Consider the following 18352-nt stretch of genomic DNA (forward strand, 5'->3'; position numbering starts at 1 on the left):
ATAGGCCTACATCTCAATTAACACAATGTAAGCGCAAAGCTCGAATATAATGTTTCTATTTGTCATATTTTTAGTGGTCATTTTTTTTCTCTTTTAATCCTTTACTTTTCTTTCTTCTTCTCATATTGTTTTTCCACTTTTATTCCCCATGTTTCTTTTCTCCTTATTCCCCCATGGTATCTATATTAGGTATGTGCGTTTTGTATGCCCCATTTTCATTCATGATTTTGTTCATCTATATTTTTACAATATATGTGGCTACCATTGTTTTATCGATCATTACCTCTATTTGTTTCGGTTCTGTTGATACTTTTGTTTTTGTTGTGATTTATATTTCCTTTGTGTGTATATAATTGTGTTCTCATTGTGTTCTTTTTAATGAATCTAGAAATAAATACTTGACTTGAATTCATTATGTTTATTTGTTTGTTTGTTTTGGGCGGGGTTCTGGGCCGCTAATGGGGGGGCTGGTGCTTTACTCCCCCCCCCTGGATGTAGGCCTAGTTGGAAATCTGGAAATCAACCACACCCAATTAACCATTCTCTGCCTCCACCTTAGGTGGTCAGGCGGATAATCCAATTTTGTTCTAGTTTGTTTGTTTTTATGATTAGAACTATTTGAAATCGATCATGGATAGGCCCATCCCGCTCTTGTAATCTTTAATATTATTATTATTATTGATGGCTTTTAGATCACATTGACAAAGAAGATATTCTGAAAGTGCGTCCTCGCTCGTACCTCAATGCGGAAATTTGCGGAACTCCTGTTTCCACAACGCATGCGCTCTCGCAAATGCTGGAAGCTCGCTGTGAAGATTAATTTGCTCTATTGCGGCAACAAAACCCTGCTCTCAAATGAAACTTTATACCAATAATCATTAAAGATGGCCGGAGTGTGCAGTACGGATCAGAACCTGGTTTATTTTCCAACAACATGGACTGCGAGAGAATTATTCAGATGATCAAGACGAGGATTTCTTTGGTTGTATTTCTGTGTGCATTCGACTTTTTAAAATTCTGTGAGTGTTGAGAATTGAACAGTACCGTACAGACTACAGTGGACTCATGAATGAGTAACAATGGCAATGCAATGATCACAGCTCAGACAGGCCAAGGCATCATTCTCCCAACGCAACGCGATGCCTACATTATCATACATGTATGTAATGGCCTGAACATCATGCTATTGCAAAGATTCACGAATTCATCGAGGCGAGGTCATGATAATCCTATTTTTTTCATTTCATTATCATCAGGACTTTTATGCCTATTTGAATTAAACATTACTTCCAAAGCCTGGTAAACTATTTTGCCAGATACCAGTGAACGAACAACACTGACTGAGCTGAGCTCTCTTTTTCCCCATTTTTTTCTAAGAGCTCTCAAGTTTGAGACCTAGTCTGCTATTGCAATGATGGCCACTGTTGACTTTGAATCTGAAGACTACAAGAAATGGAGGGGCTTGTTTGTAAATGCTCTTCGAAAGGTGAGTATGGAAGATAAAACGTGTAACTTCGTTAAATTCCTCTGTCATGTCCATTCACCAGAGAACAATTTCCAGCCTTTTTGGCTTTAGTTGCACTACAAACTTATCTGAATACTTTTCAGACATGTCAGAAATTCAAACAGATCGAGTGCCCAAATGTTGGACACTTAAGCATATTTGGACCAAAACAAAAATACAATTGAATCAAATAAAAATCATGTGCATTTCCATAGTACAAATGTTGATTATTAATGTCATAAAAAATAGAATTAAACAAACATGGTAAACAGAAATTATTTACTTAAGTCTACTACCAGAAGCTTGGTGTTTTTTTGCCAAATATCGGGTGCAGTATTTAAATATGGGATGAGTAGAGTTGTGCGCCGTTATCAATTTCGGTGATTTAAATCACGCTCTAGACCCCCAAATGATTGCTTGATTGTTGAGAAAATAACTTATTTCAGCTGCTCAAATGCAGATTTTGATTATTACTATCATTAATAAAAGGACCAGAGGTCATAGTATGAAATTTAGGAAATACAGATGTAGATTACAGACACGGCAATATGCTTTTACAGCTAGAAGCATTAATAACTGGAATGCTTTGCCAGAGGAAGTAGTTTCTGCAACTAGTGTAGATGCATTTAAATCTGCAATCGAGAGGCACTGGAAATCCCATCCATTAAAATATTCACCATACCATTACCAGAGACAACCCTACGTGACAAGGGACAAATAAGCTTCCAGCTTTATGTCTCTACATCCAAGTATCCAAGCATTAATTTTGATACAGAAATTGGGATATAATTTTACTTACCAAAAGGACCTCTTTTGGCTCAACATTGGTCGTCTTCGCTCAGCTGCGCGCGACTTTATTGTGAAACTCCTTTGTGAAGCGTGCGCACGTCAACAGCATGCATTTCGTATTCAGTCGGGAAATATGTCTGATTTTTTTTTAGGTGAGTGCCATATTTGGAAGGGTGTCAAATTTCCTACCGTGGGGCTGCTGTGGGGAATCCCCGCGGCTGCCGTTGCAGATTTTTTTTTGTGATAGATCGAACATGTGCAATCTCGGCGGTGATATTTCCGGCGGAGATCACTTCTATTCTACTTTTCATGATTTTTGGGGGTCATCAATCTTTTGGAGTCCATAATAAGCGAGAGTCATAAAGAAACTTTGGAGGTCAAAATCGTGGATTTTACCCCTGGAATATTTTTTTTTGAGCAGCAACCTGGATCTACTGTGTGTCGGTTCAATAGCAAGTATGTATCACATGCATGCAAGTCCCCTGCCAGTGCAGGTCCCTGTAGTTGCGAGGAGGGAGTTGAAGTAATTTACGTCCTATATTTGGAACCGTCCAATATTTGGGGGTTAGACTCTAGATCTACAATTTTTTCATCAAGCATGTCAAGGATTAAACTTCTACTTTCCTGCATGGATATTTGAAATGCAATGGAAATATTCTTTGAGAAGAATATCCCTCGCCGCATTTGATCTGTTTTTTGATCTGATTGAAAACGATATGTATTGATGCACCTGTGCAGCGCCATCTTGTGTTGTAATAGCTTACAGTTACATAGTTGTCATGGTGATCATGGTCGTACGATCGGTGCGACAATCATGACAATGAATGGGGACAATGATCACATTGCCTATTTCCTTTCTTTGATACAATCTAATGCCAATAATAGTAAACAAATTGTGTTATACTTAAGAAGTTTTCGACAGCTAACTTACATAAGATCAATAATGACAACTACAGGTATCATTATTGAACAGTGAAGATTAGAACAGAACATGAAAATTAGAATAAAGTTATCATTTGCATGCATGTTTTGGTAACCCAGGGTACAGTGCAAAAAATAAAATAAATAATTTAACAAAATGGCGGATTATTATTTGGTACCCCAGGGTACCAAATACTGCATCATGTATTGACTTACACGTACCCAACATGCATTTTCAGTCATGTCAAACAAAACAAATGTACCCAGATCACAAGATCAGAGGTGCGTTTCACAAAGATTTTAAGTTTGACTAAAACTAAAAGTGACACTTGAATTCCCAGGTGCATGTGGTATGATACACTTAATCGCCACATCGGTGAAATTATGCTCATGTTAACCGTGCTACTTTGTATTTTAGAAATTAATGCAATGAGATCTCAGTCATGCATGACATTTACACATGTGTGGGCACTTCAGCTTGACTTGACTGTACTTGCAGCAAAATATTGTAAACCACCCCCCTGGACAGAGAGGCATCCAGTCCTGCATCTAGAACTCAACTTTCAGTACTGGTAGCCATTAGGCATTTGTAAAAGTTGAAAAATCAATCTAACCATCAGATAATTTGATAATTATGAGAAAATTATGAAAATTCTTTGCCTCTTTTTGTCTGTCCCTTCAATTTCCAAATTGCAGCATTTTGCTCTGTGAAGTTTACTTTATTTATTAAGATATAATATAATAAATATCCCTTAAGTTTAAAGGACAAGTCCACCCCAACAAAAACTTGATTTGAATAAAAAGAGAAAAATTCAACAAGCATATAACACTGAAAATTTCATCAAAATCGGATGTAAAATAAGAAAGTTATGGCATTTTAAAGTTTGGCTTCATTTCACAAATCAGATATATGCACATCTCGGTCACTATGCAAATGACGAACTGATGACATTACTCACTATTTTTTTTATATTTTATTATATGTAATATGAAATATTTTTATTTTCTCATTGTCATGTGAAATGAAGTTTCATTCCTCCCTGAACATGTGGAATTCCATTATTTTAACATTTTGTGCTTCAGGCAAGGAGGTCCTAATCATCAAATTTGTAAAAATTGAAATATTGTATAATTTAAACAATAAAAAACAAAAGAAATATTTAGTGAGTGACATCATTGACTATCATTTGGATGTAACTGGCTCGTTCATATAACTACGTGTACTCTGTTAAAAATACGCGAAACTTTGAAATAATGTTGTAAGTTAGAGCAATTACGGGATCGGAGTTCGGTTCGGAAGTTTTGCTCCTAAAATCGGAATCGGTTCGGATATCGGATCGGAAGATATTCAAAAACAAAAAAATACATTAAAATTTGTATGTGGCCGGCGCGTGGACAAATGCGGCACGCTACACTGATGGCAGAATTTGTTTTGATCTCCGACAAAAGTGGAGGAAGAAGATGATGAGTTGTTTTGATCTCCGACATAATCGGAGGAAGGAAAATAAGATAATGACGTTCCAGCGCGCGACACTACCGCCGATCAACGATAGGCCTCTTCTCTACAACATCGTGGTGATGGCGGAGTCCGTCGTGAACTTTTAGAGGCCGCATTACTTACCGAAAAAGACGCATTATTATCCAGAGTGGTTTACCATGATATTCACCTTCTCTACAACATCGTAGTGATGGCGGAGGTAATCGTAAACTCTTAAAGGTCGCATGACCTCCCGAAAAAGACGCATTATTATCCAGAGTTGTTTACCATGATATTCACCTTCTCTACAACATCGTAGTGATGGTGGAGGTAATCGTAAACTCTTAAAGGTCGCTTGACCTCCCGAAAAAGACGCATTATTATCCAGAGTTGTTTACCATGATATTCACCTTCTCTACAACATCGTAGTGATAGCGGAGGTAATCGCAAACTCTTAGAGGACGTATAGTCAGATAGTCGTAAATATTACCGCGCATGTCAGCGTGTTCAACTTAATCTTATTTGCCTCCGCTTAAGATCAAAACATATCGTCTTTTCGTTGTTTTTCTTCCTCCATTTTTGTCGGAGATCAAAACAAATTATCACCAATTATCATCATCATCGTTTTGTTCTTCCCCGATTATGTCGGAGATCAAAACAAATCATAATCTTCTTCTCCACCTGCCTTTCCGCTAATATCGGAGATAAAAACAAATCATAATTTTCTTCCCCTTTATCTTCTTTTCCTTCCACCGCTTTTGTCTGAGATCAAAACAAATCACCAGCGCATTTTGATGGCAAACATGTCGCCACATGTTTTTTTTTTGTCTTGTTATGTTTTGGTTTTTCCGATCCGATTTTTTCCCCACTGGTCAAAAATCGGAGTTCGGAAAAATGTAGAAAAAAGGGGAAAATCGGATCGGGAATTGGAATAAAAATCGGTTACAGCATTACTTTGAAATGTCATAACTTTCTTATTTTACATCCGATTTTGATGAAATTTTCAGCATTGTGCTTGTCTGATTTTTCTCTATTGATTCAAATCAACATTTTTCTGATGTGGACTTGAACTTTAAGGAGGCAAGAATTAGATGACCTAAAGATAAACATTTTTCTATTCAAATTCTGTAAACCTTGCGCTAGGACAATTGAATAACTTAATTTATTCCTTTTGCATCAGATTAACCATCCTCTTTTTGATCTGGGAACGTTAATATTCACTTTTTGCAGGGAATTTTTTCTCCTAGGGCTACTGTATAATCTCACCAGCCAGAATTTGCTTTTAATAATACATGTACATTGGACCCTAAAGGACCACATTGGCATTTTCAGGGGCTCTTATTTAAAGTTTTCCAGGGCTCTGGGGACATTGTTTAGGCAGATTTGAACTGAGCCCCTTTTCTATACTTTTTTTTCTGCCTCCTCTACAACCCTTCCTGGTAATACCCAATTTTTTTTTGTTTTCAGGTATAGAACCCCTAACTTTCATCTCTTTCTTTGCATTTTAGTTTAACTTTTTGTTGAAGATAAAACCAAAGAATTTCCAAAACATATGAATAGAAGAAAAAGTTCATTTGAATGGTTGATATCAATATGAACACATATAGGTAACCAATACCTCATAGGAGTTCTTCGTCTTGTCTATTGGAAACATTTATGTTTTTACATGTTGGGCCTTCACGTTGCATTTACGTACTATGTACTCTTTTGTAAAGATTGTTGATCTATAAATGTTTTTTATCACAGTACATGTACATGTATCTAGTAATTTGCTCGACATTGTGTGTGTGCGAACACATGACTCAAATATGTAAACAAAGAATATTCCCAGTGTCTGTGTGTGAAGCGTAACTTATGCAAGATGAGCACGGTGTATGCACATCTGCAAACACGTCCCCTTGGGTACCACAGCACACTGTCATAAAGAGCCCATTTGCATATGAATGGTACTAGATGCAATGCATGGCATTTACCCTGGGAGCAAAGTACCTGGATGCGAATGGTTGCTGTCAATGTAGTTCTTGATCAATGGCAAGGTATACACTAATTACCTTGTTAAAGGCATGCTCCACCTGGACCCCGTCTTACAAACAGTTGCAATTGATGCAATCAAACCACAACTATGGAAAGCCAACATCGGCAGCATTTAAAATGCATGTTTGTTCAAAATGTTTTGTAGATTTGAAGTATTTTCATATTGTTTTCTTGGTAATTCGATTTGCTGTTCTTTGTTTACCAAGAACATCGTGCACATTTCCTGAGAAAAATATGATGACATTTATTTCCATATAGTTGAGGTTGATCGGATCAATCGCAACTCTTTGTAAGACAGGGCCCAGGACGTTTTAGGCTGCAAAATACGTTGACATGTACGTATGGCAAGCCGTCCACTCCTTTACTCTATTTTCGTGATATCAAAAATTTCCCTTTGCGAACACAGATTTCTTGCATTTTCATTTCAAGAATGGAATGCTTAATAACATTTATAGGTTTAAATTAGAAATAAAATCATGCTATACACATGCACAAATGTCAGTAAACATTTGCTAAAATGTTCGGGAGGTACATACATGTCATATTATCTTGTCCTATTTTATCAAGAATTACCCATTGTGAAAAAAAAATCTTGAAATTAACAATTTGACTTCTTGCTTGGTTGAAAATTAGAGGCAATTTTTCATATCAAGGGTGGAATGCTTAATATATCATTATAAGAATTCAATGAGAAAATGGCTTGCTATTTGTAGATTGGCATACATGTACATTTGCTGAAATTTTCAGGTGACAGCCCCTTCACAACCTTTAGTCAGAACAACAACACTGACAGATTATTACTTGTTTGACTCCTTATTTGTTAAAATCATGCAATATGTTATTATGTCACATACCATTCTGCATTTTTGATGATATGGCCCTCCTGCATGTACCTTGGATACCCATAACATTGCTTTTATTTTTAATGTATTGATAAGTAAACAATTGAATCAAACTTGCAAGAATGCATTTTTTTATCAGCTGGAGGTTTTTATTGATGTGATCATTTTACATTGCCTTTAATATGTAGTATCCTCTTTATACCAAATATACATTTTGTTTATCTCAAGATTTGTGATGATACATTTATCTTTGGGCAATTAGGGAAATCAATACATCTAGAACTTTACTAATGAGGATTACACGTAGTACATCGTTTTTAGTGTTTATTGGATAAAATGATCTTTCAGAATAAAGATGTTTTTATGATAAATAGTTTTTTTTTAGATCTATGGTACAAAAATTATAAAATGTAGAAAGAAATTAAATTGATCAATTTCATTCTTAAGTCTGCATGTTACGTTATGTATACATGAAGCATATTGAATTGTATTTTAAAATGGCTTTCAATCAATTTGTGATCGTTCTTGTACTGATGCATAGAGATTTTCTCAGAAACTGACTATGAAAGCATCTCTCTTTTATTATTTTTCTGAGATGGAATTTGATGTAATACAAGTAAATAAAAGATATTGTGAATGCTTAGATGCATAACGATTGTGTTCTGGCATTCCATGACTTGCTTATGTAAATGTAGAGTTCAGTGATTCCTTTCAAATAGTATGTATTCGACAATTACAGTGTTTGATGATTTGATAAGTGACTAGTATGCTTTATGTGTACAGCAGGCTCCACATCTGACATGTATGCCAGTATAGGATTTTTTTGAAGTATGGATTGCACTGCTTCAGGGAAAGCTTGATGGAGGAAAGGGGGGGGGGGAGGGGATGATCTATTTAAATATTGATTGCATTTAAAAGTTAAACATTACAATTTCTTTTAGTTATGCTCCATTATACATGTAATTAATCTATTTATCCCCCCCTGTTAATTTATTGTTATTTTTGTTGTTGTTATTATTGCCATGAGGTACATTGTTTACTCTAAAAATTGCAATTAATTGCACATGTCCTTTTTTTTGGGGGGGGGTACAAATACAATTTAAGTGTCATTTGTGTTTGACTCAGAAGAGAATGACTCAGAAGTGTGGGCTGCTGGCTATTTTGAATTAGACTCCGGTTTGGTTAAAACGATGATGAGTAAGAGTAATGTCTTAGATTGGTTTACCTCTTGGGCACAATAATATTGAAATACTATGTTGATAAGTGTTTGATTATGGGGAAATAACTGTCTTTATTTATGTTTGTAGATTATTCAAAGGAAGTATGTTTGTGGCTTCCTGTATACATGTATAACTTTCACAATAATAATAGAGGGAATAATTTTTGGATTGGTTGTCATACAGTGTCATTTTGAGGTTGTCAAGTGTCACTGTCAACAGTGTCATGTTTGGGATTTTTTTTTTTTTGCATAGTTTTCCAGACTCCATGGAGGCTTACATGTACATATTAACAAGGCTCCTTGATATTAAGTAGTATATAAAACAATTATACAAATTGTTGTATGTCATGAACATGAATAAAAAAAAAAGGTTGAAATTTGAGGATGAAAAGTGTTTTGTGTTTTTAAATCATGAAGATAACCTGTATCCGAATTGAAGAGAAGTGAAAAGACTTATTTTTGCTTAAAATTAAATTGCAAACAATCTAAAAGTTCAGTTTTAATACCTGATAGATGTTAAGTATTTTCTAATGTTTCTCAAAGCTTGACCCCATCACATGTAATCAGTAAAATATGACAAAGCATTTTGGATCTTAGATCCGGTGATTACTGCTGCAGACGTATTAGTCACCCCTACATTGTCGCCGCCGTCGTCCGCTGCTGCTGCTGCTCCTGTATACTCCTACTACTCGACAGCAGCACGTGCACTTCTGCCACAAATACACACAGACACTTGTTTGCGCAAATGTGTTTAGAGTCAAAGGAGCACAGAGATGTATGACATCAATGTTGCCATGGCGATGGCAGGGCAATTTAGAAAGTTTTCTGGAGGGATGCAGAAGGAAATTGCAGCACATAGAGCTTTGAAAAACATCTTATTCCCTCTTGAAATGGCTCCTGTGGAATCTGTGCTTACTCCTTTCTATTCGAGCAATAAGATGGTGGGGACTTTCGAGGTAGCAACATAATGATCCTTACAAGGGTGCAATGTTTAGAAATACATGTATGTATTTCAACACGATCATGACATTAGCTACGTACATTCAAGCACATCGGGTTGGGAGTTACATGTTACATAACATTACTCTCATTGATGTCAAGATGTATACAAAAGACATTGATATCATTTGTATTAGAGTGATGAGGCTAATATCAGATCATGCTTATGGGATTAGGGGAGAGTGGGGGTAAATAAGGCCCCCTTTTCCATAATCCCATTCATATATTTTTTATGCATAGCAGTAGAAACATGATAAGATATCTAATACAAGGTCTACAGGAGACCTACAATTGTCCATTGGAAATATGAGATCCAATCAATCTCATTTGCATATTAATGAGCATGAAACATGGTTATCAGAGGGCCTTATTTTCCCCATGGAAATAGAGCAAATGCGGCCCCTTGATTAAAAACCATTTTATGTTGCCATATTTTTCATTTGGTTTGATGCAATCACTGAACATTTACTAGTAACAATCACAGGATATACATGTATATTTATTTATTTTCTCAAAAGCCCCCATTTAAAGGGATGCTACGGGCTGAAGATATTTACATCTCAATAAATAGAGTAAAATTCACAGAACAAACTGCTAAAAATTGGTTCAAAAATCTGATAAAAATATAACGAAGTTATAGAAATTTAAAGATTTGCATTATTCTGGTAAAACATTTCTGGGCATGTCTTCATGAATATTCATTAGGTGGTCTGATGATTTCATATCCCCACTTGTTCTTTTCTACTTTATTATATGAAATTAGGTTTATCCAATATTTTTGTACCAAGAACTAAAAACTATTGGATTGACAATTGATTAAGAACATTATTTGTTTATTGCTGCAACTTATTTTATCATATAATGCAGACTCATTTACCGGTATGAAGAAATGAAACAATTATGATTTCATGTAATAAGCAAAGGAAAGTGGGGATGTGACATCAGCCCACCTAATAAATATTTATGACAATATGCATATAAATGTTTTCACAAAATATTGCTTAAAGTGATTGGTTAACATTGGTTTGACTTTTTAAAATTCTGAGCTAGAAGGTCACACTTGTCACCTGTGTCTGTGATATGTTACAAAAATGAAGCCCTGAAAAAATTGCGTTCGAAAATAATTATTTAGTGCTTCAAAAATTAAAATATAAAGTGACCGGAAACACCATCTTAATTTCATCCCATACACTTATGTGTATTATTTAGGTGTCTATAAGACGCCTATTTACGAAATCGGGGTTTGCCTTGTAGTTTTAGCTTTTCATTCTCAATAATGGTTGTTTTCAGGGTTTATTAGTGCTAATGCATGCACTTGTACACATGCTTCATCATGGTTTGAGAATTTTTTAAATCGGCTGCTCACAAAGTTAAACAATACCTTTAACTTTAAAATTCATTAACTTGGTTATTTTTTATCATATTTTGATGGAATTTTCAGCATTTTGGTCTGTGAATTTTACTCTATTTATTTATATATAAAAATCTTCAGCCTGGAGTATCCCTTTAGATATTTATTTATTTATCCTGTCCAATATTATGAAAAAAAATTACATTACATTTATATTATCATGTTCTATTGGAAATTGACACATATAAGCAAATGTGTTCTGTATTCTGCAATGTCTTATTTATTATTCTTAATACTTTGTCTGTACCCCTGAAACAGACTCAAACCCATAAATAAACGAAATATCGTTTTTTTTCCTTGGGGGTCGGGGGGGGGGGGGGGTCTGTAATCTTTTTTTAGTTTTTAAATATCATATGATTATAATTGGTGTTTTTTAAAGCCATTTTTTGTTCACCCACATTTTGAAACCAGAGGGGGAAAAAAGACACCCCAATAGGGAGAGATGTTTTCTTGCAGATTCAGTTTGTGTTGTGAAGTGATGGGTAATGAAATCAGTCAGGGTGACTTCTCCCAGGGAAGCGGCAGACAGCAAAACAGCCCAGAATAGAAACAGGTTTGTCTGTCTACTGACCAGCCAATCCAGGGTATCGTAGGCTCATAGACCCAAGGTAGACACTCTACTCACCATATCACCAGACAAAGTGTAGGAGACAGGTCATTAGGAATTCACTTATTATTCACTCATTGGCTCCCACCTGACCTTAACAAATATGGGTTACTCTTTCTTGTTTTTGGATAACAACCTGAAAGATGAATTAGAATTCACCCAGATGTCAAAAAAGATTGTGATGATTATTTTATTAATGAGGGGGGGGGGCGGTGATACTAGTAATAATCAGAACAAGTATAATCGTTATATAATGAATGATTATAATGGTGGGGAATATATAAATCAATTTCATTCCACAGTTGACATGAAAATGATATGAACAAAAGGGATGTAGTAGGCAAAGAATATACAATGAATTGATTGGGAGTTACGAATATCAACAAATATTCATTATAGCCTACTGTGAATGATGAAGAAAGATGGCACTTGGCTGTACTGAGGAAATTCAAAATATGAGGAAATATACAGGAATTCTTGGAAATACCTGGGAAATACCTGAAAGTAGAAAAATATATATAATTATATATTTGCTTCCTTTGTTTATTAATAATAAACACTCGGTCGTTTTGCTTGATTGTGGTAAAAATCAGTGACGTGTATGACAACAGAAAATCTGTATCACGCTATTGTATGATACATATTGTAACCCTATGTATTTCTGCCAAAACAGACCCATATCTTTCTGAAAGATAGTGTCAGGAGAAAGGTTTGGTATACAACAGCACTAAAACCTAAAGCATATTTTGGCTGGACCCAATTCTTCGACTGATAACCAAACATGTGATATTAGCAATTTAGCATCATGTGATCATATGTATGTAGAGCATGCAGTAAGGACATATTACCATTACCTATAAAAACAGACAGGCTGTATACCAGTGATGTAGACAATAAGATAGAACTCTCATAATAATGCTTGTTGCAACTTGGCCTAGTTTTTGGAATACTTGAATGGTATAATTGATAGTTTGGACTCCTCTAATCCCACCAAGCCTTTGAGCAAAGGCAGACAGAAATGATTGTGTGTAATGATTTATGATCGCTGAATCAACAATAAACACAATGGTTTATACCTGTATGGCGGGAGAATGTGGTAAAAGAACGAGCACGCAACGGAGGCCTCTCGCAGACTGGTACTACTGGTGCTTTCACACCAATCGCACAAACTACTGTATGAATTAATTGCGTAATGACTCGTTTTAGTATGACTGGGCAATGCAACAAGTGCATGCACAGAATTAGGACATTGTATGATGAAATGCTATACAGGAGCTTGTGGCTAGGCATGCATGCTTGAAATTCAACCAGTTTTCCAATAGGCTTTTTACATACATATTGGTATGTGTGGGCAAAGTTTTAAGTCATTCAATGACTACCAATGCTCAATAGAAAGTTACCAAGTATTATATATGTACAATGTAGATTAAAATTGTCTGAAATCTTCCTCATTTGAGTATTAAGATCCGGGCCTTGCTTTTTAAAAAAAGTTACTTTTACTGTCATGGGGCCTGTTGCATAAAACTTTTTACCTGAGAAAACACTGGTAAAAACTGATAACTAAGATTAGTCTGATTTCTGCCATTGACTTCAACACGGCAAAAACTCCGGTAAAAAGTTTTATGCGATGGGCCCATGGTATTTACCATGGAAACGGGACTCAGCATCCAACAAAAATATCAGGGTTTCGAATGGGAGATACCACTTATGGCAAAGTGACCATAACAAGAAAGTTTTCACCTTGCAAAGAAAACCAGGTCCCATAAACCAGGAGGAAACAACCTAGATATTTCCATATTGCAACAGGAACTAGTCTTCTGGCCTGCTCAGAATAAATGAAACTACTCCTGCGTCCTGCTTCATGAAGACATGCTATGATAACAAATGTACAACTTCTATAACAAGTTTACTACCAGCCAATCAGATTGATCGATTTCAGTAGCTTGAGGCTGTTATTGCAAATTAGTTGTTGTGTTACAAGTTTTGTGATACAGGGCCCTGTCCTTTACCTTCTACTACAAGGTGATGTCACAGTCACACGATGAAACCACCTCCAAACTGACAGATGACTTGCTATTAGAGATACACGGTATGGCTTCTGTCAATGTGGGGTCGGTTTCACCGGTGTGACTGTGGCGCTACTCTATTCGATTCCGAGAATGACCGTGGCCTTGTGAAACTTGTGGATGTCCTTGCCGTTTCAAATGAATTCATTGCCTGGATTACCAGGGCTTTCTACTAGGCATACATATATCAGGGTGAAGTAATTGGTGGATGGACTATAAAGGCAATGAATATGGTCACAAGGCTTATATCTTCACTAGTCAAAATTTTCAAATTACCCTGCTATTTCTGGCTCAACAATTTATAAACCATATCAAGATTTTTTTAAAGGAATAATCTGGAAACCATATATTTCTTGGGCTTCATCTCTGTTTGCAATCAAGAGTCGGTTACATGTAGCAGCAGGATGTTTTAGTAAAATTTAGTATGTTCAATACATTGCCATCTCAAGGAGAACGAAATGCCAATTTTCACTGACTGTATGTTCTGAACCAATCAGATGCAAGGATTTCAGTAGCTTGTAACAGTTATCAGTGAAAATCAGTGACTATTTGTTTCATGAAACTCTCCCCAGGTAGAATCCTTAAATTGAGCAAGCTCTGACTGATAAAGAACTATTATGACTCATTGGTCATCATCACAGCACATCTATCTATTTAACCTGGATTTCTACTACTATTTTAATATTTCACTTGCATATTTACTGTACATTGACGGTTTGACCTCTTTGATGTATATTACTTTTAAGATCTTGATATTCCATTAAGTACACACTACCCTACTAGTGTGAAGGGAGTCCCCCGTTCTCGACTAAAGTGAAGTCTTTATGCTCTTCCAACAAAGAGTCTAAATTGTCACTCACATCAATTGTTACATTTGATTTTGCCCAAATATTTGTATTATCGGTAATTGCATTCAAGCTCAAGTTTAGAGAACTGTGAAAATATGCATGGAATCTTGTTATTGAAGATTATTTACAAGGCTCGTCCAAAAATTGTAGGCCAACATGTATGTATATATGCTGTGTGTCTGATGTCATGAATAATAATAATAATGGTATTTTATTCAAAGACTGTTCGCAGCAAGAGCTGAATTGTACAGAACTTTTACATTAAAAAGCAACATAAAACATAACAGTATCAAATAGAATTATAAAAATACACAAAGCTATAAAAAATGTACTATCATTAATACTTTGGGGGTTAATATGAATCAACAGAATATTTTCAAATATAAGTAATTGCAGAGGTTTCAAAATTTGCTTAAGATATATGCAATTGCAAGAATATGTTTGAATACAAAAAGTAAGAAATTTTGGCCATTACTATGGCCATAATAATAGTGTAGAGTGCATGCACCGTCTAAAAATGATCATGACGCTAGCTCAGCAAAAGTTCTCTTGTATATACATGTAAACTAGGTCTATAAATATTCAATACATAATTCGTCTCAGATCATAAAACTTACATTATGCAATAGTTACAACCATTTGCTTATATGTATGTGACCCAAACAATGATTTTCATTGGTTCTTGATATCAAATGGCTACATGTATGCAAATTTAAAATGACTCAGATGTAGTCAAACTGAATTTGTCTTTGTATTTGGGTGTAATGCCAGCACTCCCTCTATTGTTATCAATTCCATGGTGTTGTAAAGTCATAAAATGATTATGAAACGGATCGGCAGGTAAATGCTATATATGGAATACTATTATTTATTTGATTTATACATGAAGTCATGTATGGTATCTCCGTATTTCATGTTTTTTGTTTAATTGTACATTAACAATAAAGAAGTACAAAGTATGTCCATTGTTGGTACTATTTAATAAATAATAATAATGATAATCATAATATTTGTAGGGTGCTTTATACTGGTGTTTCAAAGCGCACAGGGTGGAAGATTATAATATTATACAGTCAATCCATTAAAAAAGAAGAAAAGAAAAAAAAACAAGTTATGTGAAAAGGTGAGTTTTAAGTATTTAAATTCATGTAGGAAATTTAGTCAAGAAAAAAAAAGTTCATGCTCTATTCTTAGAATTCAGTTAGCAGCACACCCTCTACCCACCTCTCTCCTTTTCACTTTCAATCATGATTTTTGTCTCACCTGCATGAAAGAGTGAGACTATTGGCGCTGCTTTTCGGACAGCGATGGTGTCTTCGTCGTTGGTCAACATTGGAATCTTGACCAAGGTTAAGATTTGAAATGTCGTCGTAACTTAGAAAGTATATGGACCTAGTTCATGAATCTTGGACATAAGGGCAATAAGTGTCCCTGAAAATCCTGTGCACGTTTCAGGTCACATGAACAAGGTCAAAGGTCATTTAAGGTCAATGTGCTTTCGCCATGTTAGGAGGATTTGTTGAATTGGCCTCATAACTTAAAAAATGCATGGATCTAGTTCATGAAACATAGACCTTAGGGCAATCAAGTATGAATGATTGTTTTGTACAAGTCTTAGGTCACATGATCATGGTCAAAGGCCATTTTGGGTCAATGTTGAATGGACATAGTATTTCATTATCATATGAATGTTTTTTGTAAATAATTATTCAATATCTGTTTCAAAGTCAGCGCTGCTGCTATATCAAAATGCATAATGCAGGCGAGATTGCCAGAGGCATTCCACTTGTTAAATCTACTTAATTAGTTTCAAATTATTGCAATTTGATTTACTCCCATGCTGAATATTTGTTACTGGTATTTAAGTCTTCATTTCTCTCAGTATTTTGCTTCGTTCATTTTGTATTAGTAGTGTACCTCTGAATTGATGTATGTCATGATTTACTTCTTGAAACAGGCACAGGGCCTTCGTTTTTAGCAGTTTTCATAAATGAAAGGGTGACCATGGTATAAAAGATCAAATAAGAAGTATAATAATCTCTTTCGCTATCTCCCCCTTCCCTCTGTGTAGGTGCAGCAGCAGGTCCACTCCACTCTACAGGCCGATGAGGACTCCCTGGAATACATCGAGAGCCTCATCATCTGCCTCCTCAACATGCTGTGCAGCGTCCAGCCCCACAACGTCCACGACATCGAGGACAGGGTCCAGAAGACCTTCCCTCGCCCCATCGACCAGTGGGCCATCAACGACGCCCGGCTGGCTCTGGAGAAAGGGCGCAAGAAGGCACCCCTTGTCCTCCCGGTGGATAAGATCCACCAGCTCTTGAAGGTGAGTTTGGATTTCTGTGCAGATACATGTATACCCAATGGAGCATTTCATGAAACAAAGAGTTAGTGATTTTCACTGACAATTGTGAAAAGCTACTGAAATCCTTGCATCTAATTGGCTCAGAGCAAATTAGTCAGTGAAAACCCATGACTTTTTGCTTCAAGAAACACTACCTAGGAGTGATTGAATTGTCAGGGATATTCTTTGAAATCAAATATGTCTGTGATAATGATAATAATAATAAAAAATCCATAATCAGACTTTGTCTTCTACTATGAATCCCTTCGAATGAAATTGTAGCTATGTCATGGAAGATATTACTAATTTGAAAAGTATATGCATTAATATATTCATGTATATATTAGGGGTGGGTCGATTTCTTCAGAAAGAATTTCTTGTGCACCTGTTCTTACTCCAGTGTGGTAAGAAGTATTAATGCTGATTCTGAGAATTACTGTACGTCCATCCGTCCGTATGAGGTCTGCCTACTATAATTCAAGTAGCAAGCAGACTTTATCACTTTTAATTTGAGGGGAAGTCTCTCTTAGCATCATGCTGCCTGTGATAAATCAGACAATGGGAGAAACATAATGTGAGCATAATTCGATAAAAGATTGGGAAGTTATTAATTTTATTTGTAGGTAATCAAAAATTATCAAACCAAATTTGCTAGTCAGGGGCTTCCTTTGTGGGGAAGCTCTCATGTTATGCTGCACCACTGATCTAAATCAGGGTTCCCAGCCCATCAGGGAAACCAGGGAAAATTATTTTACTTTTATCCAATCAGGGAATTTGATGAAAAATACCTCAAATGAGGGAAAAAATCAGGGAATTCTGATTGGCCCAGAAGTCCAAAGCACGGTAATCGGTCAGTTATATTTTGTTGCATATCAAAACAACATCCATTGGATGACTTGTTTGGTGGTACTATTTAGTTTACTGAAAATACATGTTATTCACTGCAACAACTGAGAAAACATAATAGACTGGAAATAGGTTTAAATAATTAGTAGGGAATTTTCAAACTTCATCATGGAAAAATTGGGGAAAATCAGGGAATTTTGTTTTCTTGAAAAGCTGGGAACGCTGTAAATTCAATTGTCTTCATTTTGGTAAATACTGATAACAGGATTCGCTCGTTTTTTTTGTACAGAATTTTGCACAAAATTTTCTTGCAGATGCGCCTCATGTATGAATTTATTTTGTTATTGTTTTTAATGTTTCAGTAAATTGCTCATAAAGTAGAGATGTATCAGTGAACGTTTAGCTGCCCCACAGAAATAATGTATACAATTATGTATTTGAA

General features: G+C 35.6%; 1 protein-coding gene across 2 annotated transcripts in view; it reads left to right on the forward strand.

Moving 5' to 3' along the window:
• The first annotated feature begins 780 nt into the window (after window positions 1-780).
• LOC121418353 (son of sevenless homolog 2-like) overlaps window positions 781-18352 on the forward strand; it is a 63595-nt gene continuing 46023 nt past the window's right edge. For both annotated transcript variants that reach the window (XM_041612171.1, XM_041612172.1), the window contains exons 1-2: window positions 781-1486; window positions 16789-17046. In XM_041612171.1, the coding sequence (XP_041468105.1) occupies window positions 1412-1486; window positions 16789-17046 (333 nt within the window). In that variant the 5' untranslated portion in view covers window positions 781-1411. The remainder of the gene's footprint in view (window positions 1487-16788; window positions 17047-18352) is intronic.

This window comes from Lytechinus variegatus, chromosome 7 (genome assembly GCF_018143015.1).
Source record: "Lytechinus variegatus isolate NC3 chromosome 7, Lvar_3.0, whole genome shotgun sequence".
Taxonomy (NCBI): Eukaryota; Metazoa; Echinodermata; class Echinoidea; order Temnopleuroida; family Toxopneustidae; genus Lytechinus; species Lytechinus variegatus.